Below are 18,708 nucleotides of genomic sequence, written 5' to 3'. Positions count from 1 at the left end.
AGAGCGTATGATAAAAATTCTAGTTTTTTTTTCTAAGTCCAAAAAAAATTTTTAATTTGAAAAAAAAATTTTTTTTTGCATTTCTGCACATTTCGGAAGAAACTACTGTACAGCAAAATTTTGCAATAAGAATTAGTTCAAAATATTGTACTAATTTTCTTTATCTCAGAAATCTACTTCCACTTTTTTTTATTTTTTTAAAATAGAATCTCTTTTGTTAAATTAATTAATGCCAATTTTTACAACGATCGATATAAAAAGAAGAATAAATAGTTAGTTACTTAATTATACAAATTCTATTGATTGCGTTTAATCTCTTCTTAATTTAATCAAACATTTTTTTTTATTGGAAAAATTTTTATGATTAAATTTCACGGATCAAAAATAATTGCAAGTGGATACTAATCCAAGTAAAGATACTCCGTGCTCGATATTCTAGACCAGAGCTTAATTCTGGTCATTAAATAATAGACGGAAAAGCTTAAAATAAATCGCTTCAAATTAATAAAAATAAAATGGATATATTCATGAAAGTTACTGAGTAATTACTAAAATAATTAATAATAAGCTTTCACTTAATCCGGTTAAAAGTTGAGAATAATTAAAATCTGTGTTTTAGTTAAAAATTCTAAATGAAATTAGTTCGATTAATTAAATATCTTTTTTTTTTCACTTTTAATTTTTAATTTAAATAATTCATAAACTTATTCCGTCGCTTAATAAATTGTAAAAGTAATAAATATAATTAAATAATCCTAATAAATTATGATAAAATTAAAAAAAATATTATAGTGCTTATTCTAAATTAATTAATTAATAAAAAAATATTTTTTTTATAATATTAATTACGAATAAAAATGGTACATTGTTAAATAGTTTGTTTGTAGATTTTATTCGTGCGGGACATATATATCTCGACCTATATGTCCTTAATTAAATATATCAGAGTCCATAATACACATAATACACATTTTATATAATTTATTTATTATTAATTAGATACGAAAGCCATTCTACATGACTCGCACATTGTACAAATTACACGATCATATTGTTTGTAATTATATATTTAAAGGTTTATTTTATTAAGAATCATTTTCTTTTTTTTCTTTTTTTTTTCATCATTTTTTAAATATTCTTTTATGGCTCTTGGACTCGTACTCCTAGAAATAATTTATTTATTTTTTCTCCATCAATTACCTCGCACAGATTGCGTATTTGAAAACATTTTCATCAATTGCCAATTACTTTATTCATTTAATTATTTATTTTTTTTTTTTTTATAATTAAAGTTCACATGAAAATTTTTTATATTCAAACAGTCATCACAGAATGAGAATGAAATATTGTGTTTTATTATTTTTCTTAATATTTTTTTTTTCTTCTTTTTATTATCTGATAATTTAAAAAAATCAGTATTAATAATACTAATAAGAATAATAATAATAAATCACTCAATATCCCAATCAAACGGGCATAACATTCATAATTTATTAATCTTCATTCAAATTTATTAGATTTAATTATTTATTTCTTCATTTAATAATTTAATTTATTTAATTATTTATTAAATTCACGCAATCAATTTATTTCAATTGATTTTTAATAAATTATTAATTTTTAATAATAATTATTATTTAAATTATCAATCACGTGAATTTATAAAATTAAAATTATTATTCTACTTAACAGTAATGATTAATTTAATAAAACTATGAATTGCTGATAATTTTTTTTTTAATGGCAATTTTTCAGAATGAATAAAAAAAAAATTATTATAATTTTAAATAAATAAAAAATAATTATCTCGCTTATTTTTTTTTAATTATTTTTAGGGAGTAGCAAGATTTAGTTGTCACGATTGAGTGAATGATTTTTTTTTTTTTTGACTACATGATACAGAATTTATTAAACCACATTGAGATCGCTATTTTGTATTGACAGCGGCATATTTTATTTTATTATATATTTATTTTTATTATCATTACTTTGCATCACCGGATATAATTAATATTTATTTATGTTTGTTTGTAATAATCATCAGTTATATTTTTTTTTTTGTTATTTCTATAAAGAAATACTTGCTATAAATACCAATTTTTTATTCTCATTATTATTACAATTATAATTTATAGTTATTCATTCATACACTTTGTTATTAACATCTATATTTAATTTATTTATTATTCATTCCGTCGCATTAATTGCTTTTAAGTCGTATTTATTTTCATATTTTTTTTTTTTTATTATTATTCTATACACTATATTTGTTGTATTTAGTTTTTTTTTTGTTTTTATTTTTTTTATTTTTCTTAATAGGAAAGAATAGGTACGAGGAATAGGCGAATAAAGAATAGGGAAAATTATTTCATTTCTTCTTTTTCTTGTGTTAGGAATTTTCTTCTTTCCTATATCTTTACATAAATTTATTTTTATTATTTATAAAGACCCTCCTTTATCGTCCGGCAGCAGAATATATATAAATATAATATAATAAATATATAATATTTAAAAAAGATAATTTATAATAAAATGATGCAACGATTGTTTTCGCCTCATTGTGATTGTTATAAATTACACGTTAACTTATTACATATTTTTCAAAATTACTATTAACACTTGTTAGTGTCAATAAATTTATATGTACAGCGTGCAGTTACTGATGTTGATTAATAATTACTGTTCTATCAATTTTTATAAATGATAAATCTAAATATTAATAAATTAATAAATTTAGTGGCAGGTTGTGTGAATTGAGAGACGAAAAATATTTATACATTTTTAATTTTTCTAATTTTTTTTTATCATTGCTGCAATATGTTTATTTATATTATTTTAATTATTATTATTATTATTATTATTATTATTATTATTATTATTATTATTATTATTATTATTATTATTATTATTAATATCATCATTAAATCCAATTTAATAATTAATAATTTATTGATGAAATAGATATGACTTTTTCATTTGAATGCAACTACATGAAAAAAGGAGAGACTGCAAGAGTACAATATATATATTATCATAGTCTATTAATACACATACATACAAATATTTATTATTATTATTATTAACGTTAATATTTTTATTATTATATTTAATATAAATAATATTAGGACACAATTGTATGTTGCATTCAAACATCAATCTTTTGATTTTAATCACAGACTTAAATTTTTTACGGTTCAAGTAACGCTTGTACGCTAGTTTTAATTAATTTAATTTTTTTTATAATAATTTATCTTTTCTCTTTTGGTTTAATAAATGTTTTCTTTTTTTTTCTTTTTTTTAAATATAAATACAAACATTGCGTAATTGATTGTGTGATATATATGATAAAATTACATCTTCAACTTCAACGTGATTTATAATTGATCTCAATGTTGTACAACATTTTTTTAAACTTATAATCATTATTTTTCTTCCATTTCAATTTATTTAAATAATTTAATTTTCTGTTTTTTTTTTTCATCATCTAAACGTTCGTAGTGCCATTCAATATTAAATAATTACATACTTTCAGTACATCAATTTCACGACTAAACAAATTTTTTCTTCCTCCAAATTAAATTAAATTAAAAAAAAAAAATTTCTCTAATGTATTCAAGTGAATAATGAATTATACTTTTAGTATATTTTACAAATATTAATTATTTATAATGACTTAATGACTAAATATTAATAATAAAATTGGGTGTATATTTAAACACCAAATATTTTTTAATTTAATTTACATTTTCAATTATAATACACACACCCAGTTTCTACAATAATTTTTGAATAAAAATACTCATAATATTAATAATAATATTTGTGAATTAATTTTTAATTTAAGAAGATTAATATATAGCTGACAATGCTTCTCAATAAATAAAAGAAGCTATGGAAGATTATTGATGTAAATAAATAAGCGCAAGCTTTTAACATACATAAAATAATAATTATTATTAATAATGAATAACAATAACAATTTTAAAAATTTACCAATTTCAATTTCAATAATTAACTTGAAAAAAAAAATTTTTTTAGATTTGTTTATTTGTTTAATATTTACATAATTATTCTTCAGATCAATTGGAACTACGAACGGACGTAAAATAAAATTATTTAGCAATCACGCATTGTATCTTAGCAATGAAATTAAATCATAAGTAACATTTATATATACTTGGCAAAATAATAGTGTGCTTATAAATTTTTAAAATATAAAAAAACAAATATTGTGCGACTGGCATAAAAAATTATTTTCTGCTAAATTAGTATTTTTGTTATTATATGTTCATTCTTACTTTCTTATTTTCTCACTTAGATTTTTTTAGATCCATACACATTTTTATTTGTGTATGTTTCATTAATATTATTTTTTTTTTTAATTTTAATGATAGTGACATCGACAATAGCATTATATTTAAAAATATTTATGATTAGTATTTAAATAATTTATAATGATTTATTTAAAGGGCTTAGCTCAAGAGTTACTGTATAGATCTCATTATTGTGTTTAATGATGTAATATAAAACTCTGTATGATATATCATGAATAATAACAATACTTAAATAATTATTCGCGAATTAAATAACAATTTTTGTGCAAAATATTTTCAATAACACACTTGCATTTTGTATCTAAGTATGTAAATATAAAAAAAAAAAAAAAAAAAAAAAAAAAAAAAACAAGGCATGACACTTAATATTCATTAAAGAATATTGAATTGCACATGTGTATTGCAGCAAATGGATTAAAAAATTTATAAATTGCGCGTAAAATATTATATAAATTCCAAAGTTATTAAAAAATGATAAATTGTTATCATTAATCTAATAATTACGACAATAATAATAAATATTTTTATTTATTATTAAGAAAATAAATGTGCGTATTCGTGCGCGCTCGCTTGCTAATTATACCACCGTATACATATTTGTCTTTAATTAAATAATATATATTTAGTTTTATTTAATATAATTCGTTATATTTATCTATTATTTGTGGATGGTATTTATAATAATAATAATAATAATATTAAATATTATACGAACAAACTTAATTAAATATGCATAACTAACATTTATAATTTATTATAACTTAATTTACATGAATTATGATAATTATTAAATTCATTTTGCCACGTATAAAAATTTTCTCACATCGCATTAATATTTTTTTTTTTTCATTCCATCTTATAACCGGCATCAACATATACACAATAATTAATTTTACCACCAGTTCATCACGCTTAATTATTATTATTATTATCATTATAATAGTAATAAGACATTTTTTTTTATTTATCGTTATTATTAACTGTTGTTATTAATATTTTTAATTGCATGCGTGCGCGCACGTAAGTGTTATTTTTTATTATGAAAAATATCGCGGAACAGTTTAAAATATTATATTTATATATATATTGAAAAGAATTACGCATTCCTCCATTCTTATACATGTACACTATTTCATACCCATTCTATACACAAAAATTATCGCTATAATATATATTTTTTATCATACACATATATTCCATTTTTTTGGAAGAGTCGATAAAACTTTTTTTTAATAAAATTTACAATGTATTCGTCTTTACTTTATTAGTTCATTTTTTCATTCAGTTTCTTCGAGTTAATAAATTCTCGACAAAATTTATGGAACCGTTTTTTAGGGCTCACACTTATTACTTGACCGGCGGTGGGCTTATTGTTAGTTTAATTAATTTTTTTTACCAAACCATATTTACAAACACTCAATACCGGTGACTTAATCGTTTGCATCAAAATTTATATTTCAAACAAAAAAAATAAAATAATTAGTTATTTATATAAAAACATGTCATTTATAATTAAAAGTGAAATACTTGTAAAATAATAAATAAATTATTTAAAAGTTTGAATTGACAATCGCTCTGTTTACAATTAAAATACATACAATTATAAAAAAAAATGATAACACTCCCTGAAATACTGTAAAATCTCACAAAATACTTATTCATTTTTTTTTTCTTTAATTTATTTATTGTAAAAAGTTATTATATTAAGACGAGACTTTTTAGTGAATGTGTCGTTTTGTTTGGCATATATTATAAAAAAAATTTATTGAAGACTGTTTTAAGACGCTAACAGAGATTCAATGGTATAAGGAAACGCAGTATTACATGTTTTAAAATAGGAGATTCATATTTATAATAATCATATAATTATTAATTCAATATATTATTTTACATTCACTTCGAAGGAGTCAAATAATTATTCAAAAAAGAAAAAAAAACAAAAACAAAAACAATGTCAAATAATGAAATTAATATAACAGTAACTTTGATGATGTGAAATCAATCATCAAATAAAAATAAATCATTTTCTTTAAAATAAAACACATTCACACAAATAATTTATTTTAACTAATTTAATTTGCAAGTATATAATTATAAAATATCAATTAATAAAACTTCCACTTGCCCACTTTAAATAACACGTGGTTCTCTTCATATAAATTATAAATATTGTTCGACGTGGTAACGAATCACAGTGTGTTAAGTGGGATTTAAAAGAAAAAAAAAAAAAAGAAGTAACTGAGATAGTACGACAATTAGAAATAAATAATTTTTTTTTTGCTTTTCGGTGAGCCTCTATAATACAAACATTGCATGTAATAAAACGTATACGTTCAATTAAATTTAAATACCTACTTACAGGAAAATAAGCTTTAAATAACGAAGAGATAAATTTTGATATAAAACATCTGCCGGCCGACCAAGGAGAGGAATTGGTTAATTCATTTTTATTTCTTTAAATTTAACCCTCCATTATTAATTTGATTTGGTAAAGCTTTCTCTTCGGAGACAAGATGAATTATTTTAAAATAATATTAATATTATTATTATTATTATTTCGAGATGTAATTAAATATGCCAAGAATGACATTGACTCATGACTGCTCGTACATTCAATGTGTATTAATTGTTTTTACATGTACGCAATTATAATTAATTATTATTTTAACTATCATAATAATAAATATTATTATTATTGTTATTTTTCCATCTCTCTCTCTCTCTCTCTCTCTCTCTCTTTCTTTCTTTCTCTTTTTCTCTCTTTATTGATTTATTTTTCTGTATCAATAAATCGAAGGTACTTTTATCTCGACTTAATAATATAATAGTTGCCTAGATATTTGGCGTTATTTATTTTATTCTTTCTTTTATTTTGTGTTACTATTATTGTTTATTATAATTATTTATTTAGTCATTAATTAATAAATTAATAATTATATTTTGTTTTAATTCGAGGCAATGGAAAGAGGACCGGGTATGGAAAATAATTTAAGTTGGGCAGACGACACTAACTGTAAGCAACGGCAGGAATCAAGTCACAAGAGCTCATATTGACGCAGATGCATACGTTGAATTATGTCACGGCAGTCATTGAATACTCTCTTGATGTTTTCCGTGTCGACTGCGCACGTAAAGTGAGGGTAGCAGTAGTGTTTACCATCTCCACTAGCTGTGCTGATACGCTGAAATTTTTATTATCACAAATTAAAAAATTTATTTCAAATAAAAAAATTAGAAAAAAAAAAAAATTTTTTTTTAATTTTACTCACAAGAAATTCATCTCGGATGAAATATTTCGCTCGTATCACTTCAGGTGGTTCCGTTGGTTCCGCAACAACTCCAGGCTCAACTGGGGTTTGATAACGGGAAAATTCCGGAAAATAATCCTCCAATTTGTGTTTGCCAGCTTTCACTTTTTCAGCTAATAAATCTTGTTTATTTAAGAATAATATTACTGATATCGTTCGAAGCCATCTATAAAAAATTAAAATTAAAAAGATTATTAAATAATTGCAATTATTTTTTATAATTTAGTAATGGATAAATTTAAAAATAAATTACCGATTATTCCAAATACTTTTAAATAAATCAAGACTTTCTCGTAATCTCAATTTTGTCGGGTCTTCCCTGAGTACCATATTATAACTACTGCAAGCAGTAACGAATATTATTGCTGTTACATCATTGAAACACTGGATCCATTTTCTCCTTTCATCTCGTTGCCCACCGACATCAAACATACTAAAAAAAAAAAAAAAAAAAAAAATTTTTTTTTTTTCATTGAATAAAAATATTTAAAATATATAATCAGCATATAAAATAAACTTACTGGAAGTTTACTTTGTCGACTTGAAACCGTGTTTCAAATATACCCGAAGTAAGAACACGACATCTTAAGATATCCTTAAAAAAAAAAAAAAATAATAATAATAATAATAATAATAATAAGAACAACAGTTAATTAAATGAGTAAAGAACAAACACAAAAAAAAATAATAAAAGAATAAATAGAAATAAATATACCTGTTCAGTTGGTGAGTAGTCTGGTTTTTTTACAATGGCAACCTTATCTAAAAAACTGAAAAAATAATCATTAAGTAAATAAACAAATACAAGATAAATTAAAACAAATATTACATTAAATATAATTATTATCTCATTGTATATTTAAAATTAATTAAGAGATGATATGAATGATAATTAAAAGTAAAAAAAAATAATAATTATTCCTTTTTTTTTTTTTTGATTCTTTATTTATTTTTTTTTTTTCATAATCATTTTATTGTTACTATTTTGTTTAAAATGAAAACAGGTCGGATATAAGAGAATATACAGAAGAGTGAAAAAGAATAAAATTGGAGGATAGTCAACGATGGGAAGAGGACGAAGAGGTACATCGATCGGTGGCAGCAGTAGCAGAGCCGCGGTAGTAGTGTGTGTCCTACCCTAACCCCGAGCTTTCTCTATTCGCTCCATAGCAGCCTTGTTCTCGGTGACCGAGCGAGGGGTATACCTACACCTACACCCTTACATCTACATGTTAAATATATATTATTTTTATGTAGTAAAAAGCCCTACTGCATCTTTACTTATACACTTATACACTACATTAGATTTTTACCTCTAGATATATATCATTGGATGTATGTGTGCAATATTACATTCTAAATATCTGTATGTAGTAGTAAAGGGAGTATAAAGACGAACCCTAGCAATTTATGATAATACCGAGAAGCTAAACCTAAAAACAACAACAACTAATAACTATTAAACTATCAATAATTTGTACTATTGTACTAACACAATTCCATGATTATAACAAGTTAATTATCTTTGACAGTAGACTTTTTTTATTGTATAATAGACACTAAATTTTATATTTAAGTAAATAATAAACAATATATTTTTTATTGGTTGTAAGTATCAAAGATAGCAATAAAAATATATTAAGAAATTTGTAGGTGATTTTGAAATAAAAAAATAGATAGAAAAAATATGATAAATGTTAATAAATAATAATCAAGGGAAAAAAATGATGTATTGGTAGACAAGGGGATATTGAGTATAACAAGTGTAGAAGGAAAAACCGGCTGAAGTTTATATATTATATTATATAATATATAGACTTGTGTGTATCTACACGCTTCTTCAACATTTTCGATACTTTTCTAAAAATATCATTTGCTATTTATAAATGACAGCCTTTTCGTTTCCCGCAGTGGCTTCTCTATTCAACAAACGGGAAAAGAAGAACAAGATTAACGTTAAATGGCCGATGTTAAAGCTCGCTATTGTATCGTGTTAAATAAAAATGTTATAATTATTTGATTAGTTTGATTTAATTACTACCGGTACGGTCTAGTAAGCTAAGACGTTAAAAAAATATTAATGATGATTAATATCATCTGTTGGATGTAGAAAAAAAAAAAAACAAAAAAAAAACTCTTACGCTAGATAACAAACTATAAAATTTCATCTATTGTGGGAGATATGGATAAAACTAGGAGCTATAAATAGTTCTCGGTTTGTATAATTAAAGCATTGAACAATATGAGCGGGCGAAAGCAAGTCATCAGGCATATATGTATGTATATACTTTATATCAACTAGTAACTAGTGAGTAGTGAGTAGTTATAGCGGATAAGTAGATGAGCAGATAGATGGATGGATGGATAGATAGATAGATAGATAGGTAGGTAGGCAGAAGAGTTTGTAATAAACTGACATTATAAACTAACCATAAAAGTCATAGGCAATCGAGACAAGGCCATATGCATAAAAGAGCAAGAAAACAAGATTATACCAATCTAAAAGTATCTACTTTATTTTTGCAGCGTCCAATCATAAAAATAAAAATAAATAAATTTACGTATAAACCAAATAAAATATATATTTGGTTTATTTACATGATATAATACAAGGAACATTATTTTAATTTATCATATCTAATAAATTACATTATCTGGTAATAAAAGTCAAAACAATGTAACTAAAAATGTTGATAACAAATTTTTTAAAGCTTGTTGTCAAATAAAACTAAATCGTACTGGTATAAATACATATAATGTTTAAATGTGAGTATGTGTGTGTTTATGTGTGAGTGGTATATACTATTATGTAAAGCGATTACCTTGTTGCGAGATATTGTCTCAGTTATTGGCGACAAACGACTCTAGCAAACTAATGCCTCTACTCAGTATGTACCCCGCTGTTTCCCTCCAACAACCACCTCGCTATTCTTTTGATAAATATATATATATATATATATATATATATATATATATATATATATATATATATATATATATATATATATATATATATATATATATATATTTCACCACCTACTGAGAATTTTACTATATCGCTGTTGATCCCGATACAACATATTAACGAATAAATTATCCGACAGTTTTTTAACCTTTTTTACGTATCGCTAACAACGAGACATTATATCGCGCGTTTAATCTTACATTAGTTAGGTAGTCTATAGACTGATGATTATTTAAGAGAACAAGGAGAAAGAATGAGGAATAAAAAAAGCTGCAAAAAGGAAGAGGTAATAAGAAATGGTAATGAGAAGAACCGAGACTAAGAGAGAGTAAAAATCGAGAGCGTAGGCGGTATAATAAGTATACACCATTTTTTAATTTTTTTTTTATCTCCACAATGTGAATACTATCGTGCCGCAACGCCTACGTTATCGCCCTTTTTATCGTAATCACAGATATCAGACCGTGTCGCGCGCGACTTGATAACACAGCTACTTTTTCAAAGACACATGAATTTTTTTTTTTAATATTTAATATGACGGCAAATCTTTTCACTATTTTATTAAAACTCATCTACATACGTATTGTTAATTTATTAATGTCAATTAATTGAATGAATAATTAAACTCACTACTTGGCGCAGTCGATAAGCTGATATTCATTACTCCTTTCAAAACTCTGCTGTACACCCCGGTCTTTCCATAGCGCCTCAACGATTTCATAAAATTCCTGAAACCAAATTTATACAGCTGTCATTTAAATACAAATATAAATTTTTCATTGATAAATATAGCGCGATAAAAAAAAAATAAATGATTGATGATTTAAAGTATTAGTTAAAAAATATAATAAATGAGAATTGTAATTAGAATTGTAACATAGATATATATAATAATTTATGAAAGAAAAAGAGTTGATATCGTTGACAAGTCTGGGATGGATAGGATATCCATGATATACCCAACAGTCTCTTAATGGTCGGTTCACCAGGTTTATAACGCGCCCGCGCGTCTATCACATTTTATTAATAAATATTCTCTTGGTTCGATGTTACTTGGGTTAATCGATTGACCAAAAGCCCATTTCTGTCCTTCGATTATTGAAGCGTTAGGTTTCAGCTTAGCCATGTGTCTATCATGAAGATATACACAACATTCTGTGTATTTATATACATCATCATCGTTTTCCTACTCTTTTTTTTTTATATATTTATATTTATGTTATTTATATCTATATATAGATTGAGGAAAAATTTTTTTTAAGCTCTACAACTGTTCAATCTCATACGTTTCCGTTTTTTAGGTCAAATATAAATATTGCCATAATAACTGTAATAATAATAATAATAATAATAATAATAATAATAATAATAATAATAATAATAATAATAATAATAATAATAATAATAATAATAATAATGGTGATAGTGATGATGATGATGATGATGATGATGATAATATGCACGGCTTTACACGTATACTCTAATTTTATGTAGCAACGAAAAAATAATATTGTGGTATATATACGGCGATTGCTAACTCACCGGAGGGTAATCAAAGTCTGGGGAAGACGATACTTCTAGCACGTAGTCAACTCGGCTTTGATTTGATGGATCTTCGAGCGTCACAGGTGGCGTCAATGTGCTCATAGCACTTGTTATCGTCTGAAATAAATTTTATCATGCATATATACGTATTTAATATATAGTTGATTGTTATTTTATCATTATAATTCAAAAATTGAGATGTCATTAATAAATTATTACTGATAAAAATTTTATCAACTATTTATTATTCTTCGTTAAATATTATTATTGAAAACACTTACCACGATAGCATCGCGTATGTTTTTTTTGATATCCTCTATTTTTTGTCGCTTTTCCCTGTTGATCATTCACAAATTTGTTAATTAATTATCAATACTAATTACGGCAGATTAATTCAAAATTTTTAAGAATGAATTAAAAAAAAAATCAATAAAAAGTATTTATTATTCAATAAATTGACATAATAATAAAAAAATAATAACTTACGTTTCACTAAAGCCATTGACGTGCAATATCCTCATTTGTTTGACAATAGTACTCTTACCAGACTCACCCGCTCCTACAAATATCAATAGCAATTATTAGTTTTAATTCCAATACATATCCATACTCCATACATGATTTATAATTATCAATATTTGAATTAAAATAAAAAAAAAAAAGTAACTACAAATACATATTAAAATGCACATGATCCTGATAAAATTTTAATACCCGATTGATTTTTTTTATTACTGATAGATATCTATAAATATAAATTTGTCATCGTTATTATTTGCCGTAAAACCTGAGAGAATAAACTACTCATGTCATATGTGATAATTATACGCCAAAGAATAATGTCGTCGACAGCTGTTGCTTTTTCTTCTTCTTCTTCTTCTTCTTGCTCCTGCTCTTGTTGGTTGTCGTCGTCATTCGTGACCAGAGAGCCAGTACAGCTTATGCTTGTGCTGCTGGTATACGACCCCCCTGTCATACACAAGACGTAAAGCTCTTGGATCCAATTGGAACATCGTCCGTGATGATGTATATTAGTACATGTATACACGTAGTGTCTTATATATAAAACGCACCGTTGCAAAAATAGAAAGTTGAGAGAGAATTTATGCCACAGTTGCTGATGGTTGTTTGCCTCGTTTCGATTAAACCAAATTAACTGCATAACTCTCAGTATTCATCACAAAAAATAAAAATAATAATAAATAAAAAAAAAAAAAAACTAAAACCAAAACAATATTTTTTTTTTACTTTGAGCTTATTTTCATTCATACTATTTAATCATTCATCCATTCGGCGATCCAATAATCTATCCATCCATTCTCTTATCCATTCATCCGTTCCCTTATTTGTCCCCCCATCCATTCATCCATGGATTCAATTATCTTAATTTTATTACATCAATTATTCTATTAATCACTCAGTCAGTTTATTAATCGATAATTAATGTTAATATTTATTATCACTGAAATAAAAATAATAATATTAGTAGTAAATAGATAATGATTGAAATAAAAATCTTACCAAGTAACAGTAGCCGGTGGGTGGCTCTGTAAACCTGCTTGTCCTTTTGCAATTGTTTCGTAATAGCGTCTGAACGCCTCTTCTGGTTCCTGCTATCATCCTGGCTAGCTTTACTACTCTGACTGCCGAAACACCCCATGACACTCACACACGAGCCCATTCACGAGGCTACTCCTTACTGTTCTTACTCTTCTACACTCAAAACCACCCACTTTTATTGTTAGACGATAATATAACTATTAATAGCAGTAATATTTATTGTCGACAATATTACTACCAATTATCTGGCTAGATATTACAACACTCACGAGTGAATAAACGCCCGTGAGTATCGCCAAAATATATTATTATTATTATTATTATAATTATTATTATGATTATTATTATAATAAATAATGTTATATAAATACCGTTTCAGTTATTTACTATCGCAAACAACACATAAACTTACATTGTTCTTGTCTTACCCATCTGGGGAATCAGCGAACATTGGTTTATTTTGAAATACCAATTAATTATAAAAATGAATAGGTATCAATAACAGACTCTTGCTCGACATGATATAATCTACCTGCAGCTATTCCCAGTGGCAATTATTAAAACTTCACAGACTAAATGTTTGATTATAAATTTACTGATGTATTTCTTCTGTTCCGAATCCAGTATTTTCCAATTAACCGGCACCTTTTTCTTCTTCTTTTTTTCGTCCTCTTCCTCGTCCTCGTCTGCCCCAGGCCCCTCCACCTTCACAATCCTCTTCTTCTTCCACTGCCAGAGCAACGACAGCAACAAAAGCACCAGCACCAGCACCAGCACCAGCTATCAACAAAAATAATAAAAATTATTAATATTAATACACCTTGTAAGTTGTTATCTGTTTGCTTGTCACACTCAAGGCGTCAGGGTTCTTAACACGGGCGTTACGTATTTTATTCGTAACTCCCGGTACGGGTCTCGCGATTCCGATCTTTTAAAAAGATTTTTTATTTTTTTACATTACATAAATTTATTTTAATTAAATAATACCTATCTAGTAATCTTTACTTTTATCTTGAATTTATTTGACATTCTTTACCATCATCACCATATAAATAAATAAATATAAATGTATATATATATTACATTATAGACATAGATATTTATAAATTTATATTCTTCTTTTTTCTCACGCCTCTTTAACCCTCAGTTCCGGGGCACATTTTTTTTTTTTTTTTTTTTTTATATTTTTTATTACTATATTTTTTCCTTTACCCTGTCAAATGGAGTGATATGGAGTAAAGTATACGGGGGATGGTGATAACCGCGCGCGCGCGCTCTATTTTCTCTCTCTCTCTCTCTCTCTCTCTCTCTCTCTCTCTCTCTCTTTTAGTTTAACACACGTATCACACACAATACACAATTCTCCTTACCTTACACTTTTAACCCCCTTTACTCTTTACAATATGTACACGTTAAGCTGGCTATGTAGTTGTTAAACCATAACTATCTCATACACTGCACTACATCACATCATACCACAGCACAGCACACAACACTGACTGGCTGGTTGGTAGCTGGCTGACTGATTGTGACTTTATACCCGGTATTATGTATTATATATGCTGTTATAACAACGACAACGACAATGACAACGAGACTGTACTGATCTGATGTTTTGGACGGTGATGCCTGTTGAAGCGGCAGCCGCGTGTGTGATGGTGGTTTTCAAAAAGGGCGATAATCAACCGACCACCAAAAGTGTGATCAACGAACTAGCAGAATATATTCTTCACTATATGTCTCTCGTACTACTTTGATATTCTGAAACAACAATACTGTACTGTATCACTTTTTTTTTTATATTTTTTTTATTTAAATTACAATTTTACTTTTGTATTTATAATTACATGTGTCATAATAATTATTCTAGATATTATTTAATTATTATTATTATGATATTATGACAACTACCACTGCTGGTACATTTATATCGGTCTAGGTCGTGTACTTGATAATAAATTATTCCACACACTGTCTACACATTGGCATAGACACTGATAGTCACACAGTTAATACCGTACTATTTAAATAACGTCAATAATTATAAATACGATAAATAAATTTGTTTTTAATATAATATTGCCGCACCTCGTCGATTGCCGCTGGATTAGGTGGTGCTGCTGCCGCCAGTGTTCGTCGGCCGCGACAGAACCACCACGACTATACCGCGAGAAAAAAAAAAATTAATAAAATTTAATAATTGATTAAACCGAATTTCATTTTGTTTCACTTTTAAGCTGCTCTACTGTCACACGTTATATTTAATTACACAAGTAGATTTTTTTTTTTATCATAATAATAATTATCATCCATTTATGCCTTTTTATAATTTATTTTTTTTATTATTATTTCTTCAGTAGTTGGTTTTCTCTTTCACACAAGTCACCGGCTTAGCTGCTGAAGAAACAACAGACTTTAAGATGTATCTTATAGCGACGCACCGTCAAAGCATCAAAATTATTCATAAATATAAAGTCAACGTCCATTATAGACGTATATGTTATATTTTTTAATATATTTTAGTACTGTCATTTAAAAGTACCGTATCACACTGTTACAAAGGAAGTATCTCCATATAATTGTAATAATAAATTCACATAAAACTTTATTATTATATATTTAAAATAAATAGTTGATGACACACCTTTGCACGAGTTGTTGCCGTACTGATGTGATGTGTTCAGTTGAGATAATTAGTTAGTTAGTTAGTTAGTTAGTTAGTTATAGTTATAGTTATATTATGTAGTTACAAGTCGAGAAGAGTGACAAGCTACGACGACAATGACGACGATGACGACACGATGACACACGGAGGCGCGTGTTCATCGAAAGATACATACAACCTCGTCTCGTTATTTCTCGTCCCCTACTCCTTTTTATGTTCAGATTCAGATATCTAGACTCTCCGAGCTCCGAGTACAGTCAACATTAACCAGCATATAATACACAACTAAACTTTAAACATTAAAATAGACTTGCCTCACTATTTTTCTATCCACCTCCAAAGTTATTACTGTACACCACATACTAAAACTAAATACACTTAACTTCAGTCTTTACCGCGATCTCACTTTTATTTCAACAATCTCGAGCCTTCTGTCCAACAAGACCTCTACTCCCAGTTACAATTCCGAGTTTTGTTTTATTATTTTTTCTTTTTTTAACACTAGAAACACCCTCTACTCCAATTCTCATTCGCATAAAAATTTTTCTGCGCCAACAATCTGACACTCGAATACTTTACCTAAAAATTAATCCTCCATTTAATTTTATTTATTTCATTTTATTTTATATTAATTTTCCTTTCCATTTACTATCAACATTTTTTTCTTATCTATTTTTTACTCAATACATACATACATATATATACATCACCATAAATATATGTCTACACCCCAGGTATTATCCATAAATACATATACATATATATAGATAGATGTATATTATAGAATTCGCGCGCGCGCACGCACATTTACTCACGTATACATACTAGAAACTTAACCGACGTATAATTTGACGGTAAGTAGGAATTGTATCTCTTATATATGTATATATAGTTATTAATAAAAGTAAAATTTAAAAATAAAATATTTACCATCTAGCAATAATAGTTGGAATGTAATAACCAGGCCTCCTTGAACTGTATCATCCCTCCGCCCTATTTTTACTTAAAAATATTTTATATTAGTAGAACGATGAATAATTGTGTGTAGGTTAATAATAATAATAATATGTGTATGTAATGAGTGTTTGTGACACGGTTGTAAAAGAAAAAAAATGACGGACACTGGCCGCCCCCGCACCACACACTAGTCCCCAAGCGTGTTGCGATCTCGTCGTCTTCGGACGGACCGCACGAGTCCGTCGCGTGTGCCTCCTCCTCGCGCCTCCCTCGCGTACTCCAACCTCGCTTTCAGATTCGCTCGCGGCCACCTCACTCAAGGATCCCCGAGGAAACTCGCGACCGTAAAGTCCGAGGCGAGGTGTTCCCTGTAGCCAACATGTCGTCGTCTGTGTCTCTGTCTCTGGTGTTGCTGCTGCTGCTGCTGCTACTTCTAGGCCCACCACCTTGCGACGGGCCACACCACAAACACACCAGCCGTACCGAGTAGTCAGGCGGGTTAACACATTCCATACGTGTATCGATTTACCAAGGTACCCAGTCCCCCTGGGACCAATCTCGGTAACGAGTTTCTCTGTACAACGCATGCCCTCGTCTTTTAATCCACGGGTTTTATTTGATTTTTATACAGCACTGCCGCTCACTGTCGACGACCAACCGTTCGAGGATCGATCGGCTCTTTTCGGTTATTAACAATATATGTATACATCAATATCACAATAAATATATTAATATGTCATGATCTACTTCACTGAGGATTACAAGAATTGGATGGTACTTTTTTTTTCCAGCCTTTCAAGGCTCACAATCTCGGCATTTAAATTTTACCTGGAAATTTTAGTTTTTTTTTTCTTCAGAATTTAAAGATATAATTTGTAGAAAAATTTATTATTTTTTATTTATATTAATTTTTAATTTACATAATATACATAATTTTGTTTTTTAATTAATTCTAATATATAATTTTGGATTTTTAATTAATAATGACTAAAGCATTTGATTTAATACAGTTTCAATTATTTAAAATAAAATTTTTTTTTTCTTAAATATAAAGTAGACTATAATTATCTATATAATCATATATAATGTGTATTAATTAAATTATATGAAGATGTTTGATTGATATTTAAATCTTGATGTCTAATAAAAATACACTTTGACACTAATGGGAAATCTAATCTCACGTGTTTAAATAAATAAATGTAGGTAGTAGTAAGTACTGATGAAGTAGTTTTAGCGTGCGGAAGTCGTAATAATTTATTAAGTTATTATTCCAATTAATATTGTTTGTTGTTGTTGTTGTTGTTGTTGATGATGATTTAAAATTCTAATGTAAGAAAATTAGTGTACGCAATGCCAAACTCATCACCAAAA

At 26.7% G+C, this 18,708-nt stretch overlaps 1 protein-coding gene and 1 long non-coding RNA gene across 6 annotated transcripts; one reads left to right on the top strand and one right to left on the bottom strand.

Annotated features, from left to right (window-relative positions):
* Positions 1 to 873: 873 nt before the first annotated feature.
* Galphas (G protein alpha s subunit) lies at positions 874 to 17,739 on the bottom strand. Of its 4 annotated transcripts, none has more exons than XM_074246983.1 (12): positions 17,308 to 17,739; positions 14,125 to 14,492; positions 13,674 to 13,865; positions 12,639 to 12,711; positions 12,434 to 12,488; positions 12,150 to 12,269; positions 11,238 to 11,335; positions 8,358 to 8,412; positions 8,164 to 8,237; positions 7,896 to 8,075; positions 7,604 to 7,808; positions 874 to 7,516 (listed from the first exon to the last, which is right to left on the bottom strand). In XM_074246983.1, the coding sequence occupies exons 3-12, from the start codon at positions 13,831 to 13,833 to the stop codon at positions 7,370 to 7,372; spliced, it is 1,167 nt and encodes a 388-aa protein (XP_074103084.1). In that variant the 5' UTR covers positions 13,834 to 13,865; positions 14,125 to 14,492; positions 17,308 to 17,739; the 3' UTR covers positions 874 to 7,369. The 4 variants fall into 4 exon arrangements, with proteins under 4 accessions (XP_074103084.1, XP_074103083.1, XP_074103082.1 ...); XM_074246982.1 differs by adding an exon at positions 15,083 to 15,473 and having other exon boundaries at positions 13,674 to 14,492; positions 17,308 to 17,738; XM_074246981.1 differs by lacking the exon at positions 17,308 to 17,739 and adding exons at positions 15,083 to 15,473; positions 15,801 to 17,215 and having other exon boundaries at positions 13,674 to 14,492.
* Positions 17,731 to 18,708, top strand: LOC141530104 (uncharacterized). Of its 2 annotated transcripts, none has more exons than XR_012479705.1 (2): positions 17,731 to 17,867; positions 17,966 to 18,708. It is a non-coding gene; the product is annotated as an uncharacterized LOC141530104 (long non-coding RNA). The 2 variants fall into 2 exon arrangements; XR_012479706.1 differs by having other exon boundaries at positions 17,789 to 17,895.

Source organism: Cotesia typhae, unplaced genomic scaffold (genome assembly GCF_013202065.1).
Source record: "Cotesia typhae breed Kobodo isofemale line unplaced genomic scaffold, CoteBio_Ctyphae contig_48, whole genome shotgun sequence".
Classification (NCBI taxonomy): Eukaryota; Metazoa; Arthropoda; class Insecta; order Hymenoptera; family Braconidae; genus Cotesia; species Cotesia typhae.
This window is presented reverse-complemented; position numbering and strand designations above follow the sequence as displayed.

Coding starts and splice junctions, on each gene's coding strand:
- Galphas (XM_074246983.1), bottom strand. CDS start 13,833: ATGGGCTCGTGTGTGAGTGTCATGGGGTGTTTCGGCAGTCAGAGTAGT. Junction 8,076..8,163: donor GTCGACAAAGTAAACTTCCA/GTAAGTTTATTT, acceptor TTTTTTTTTTAG/TATGTTTGATGTCGGTGGGC. Junction 7,809..7,895: donor AAAAGTATTTGGAATAATCG/GTAATTTATTTT, acceptor AATTTTTTATAG/ATGGCTTCGAACGATATCAG.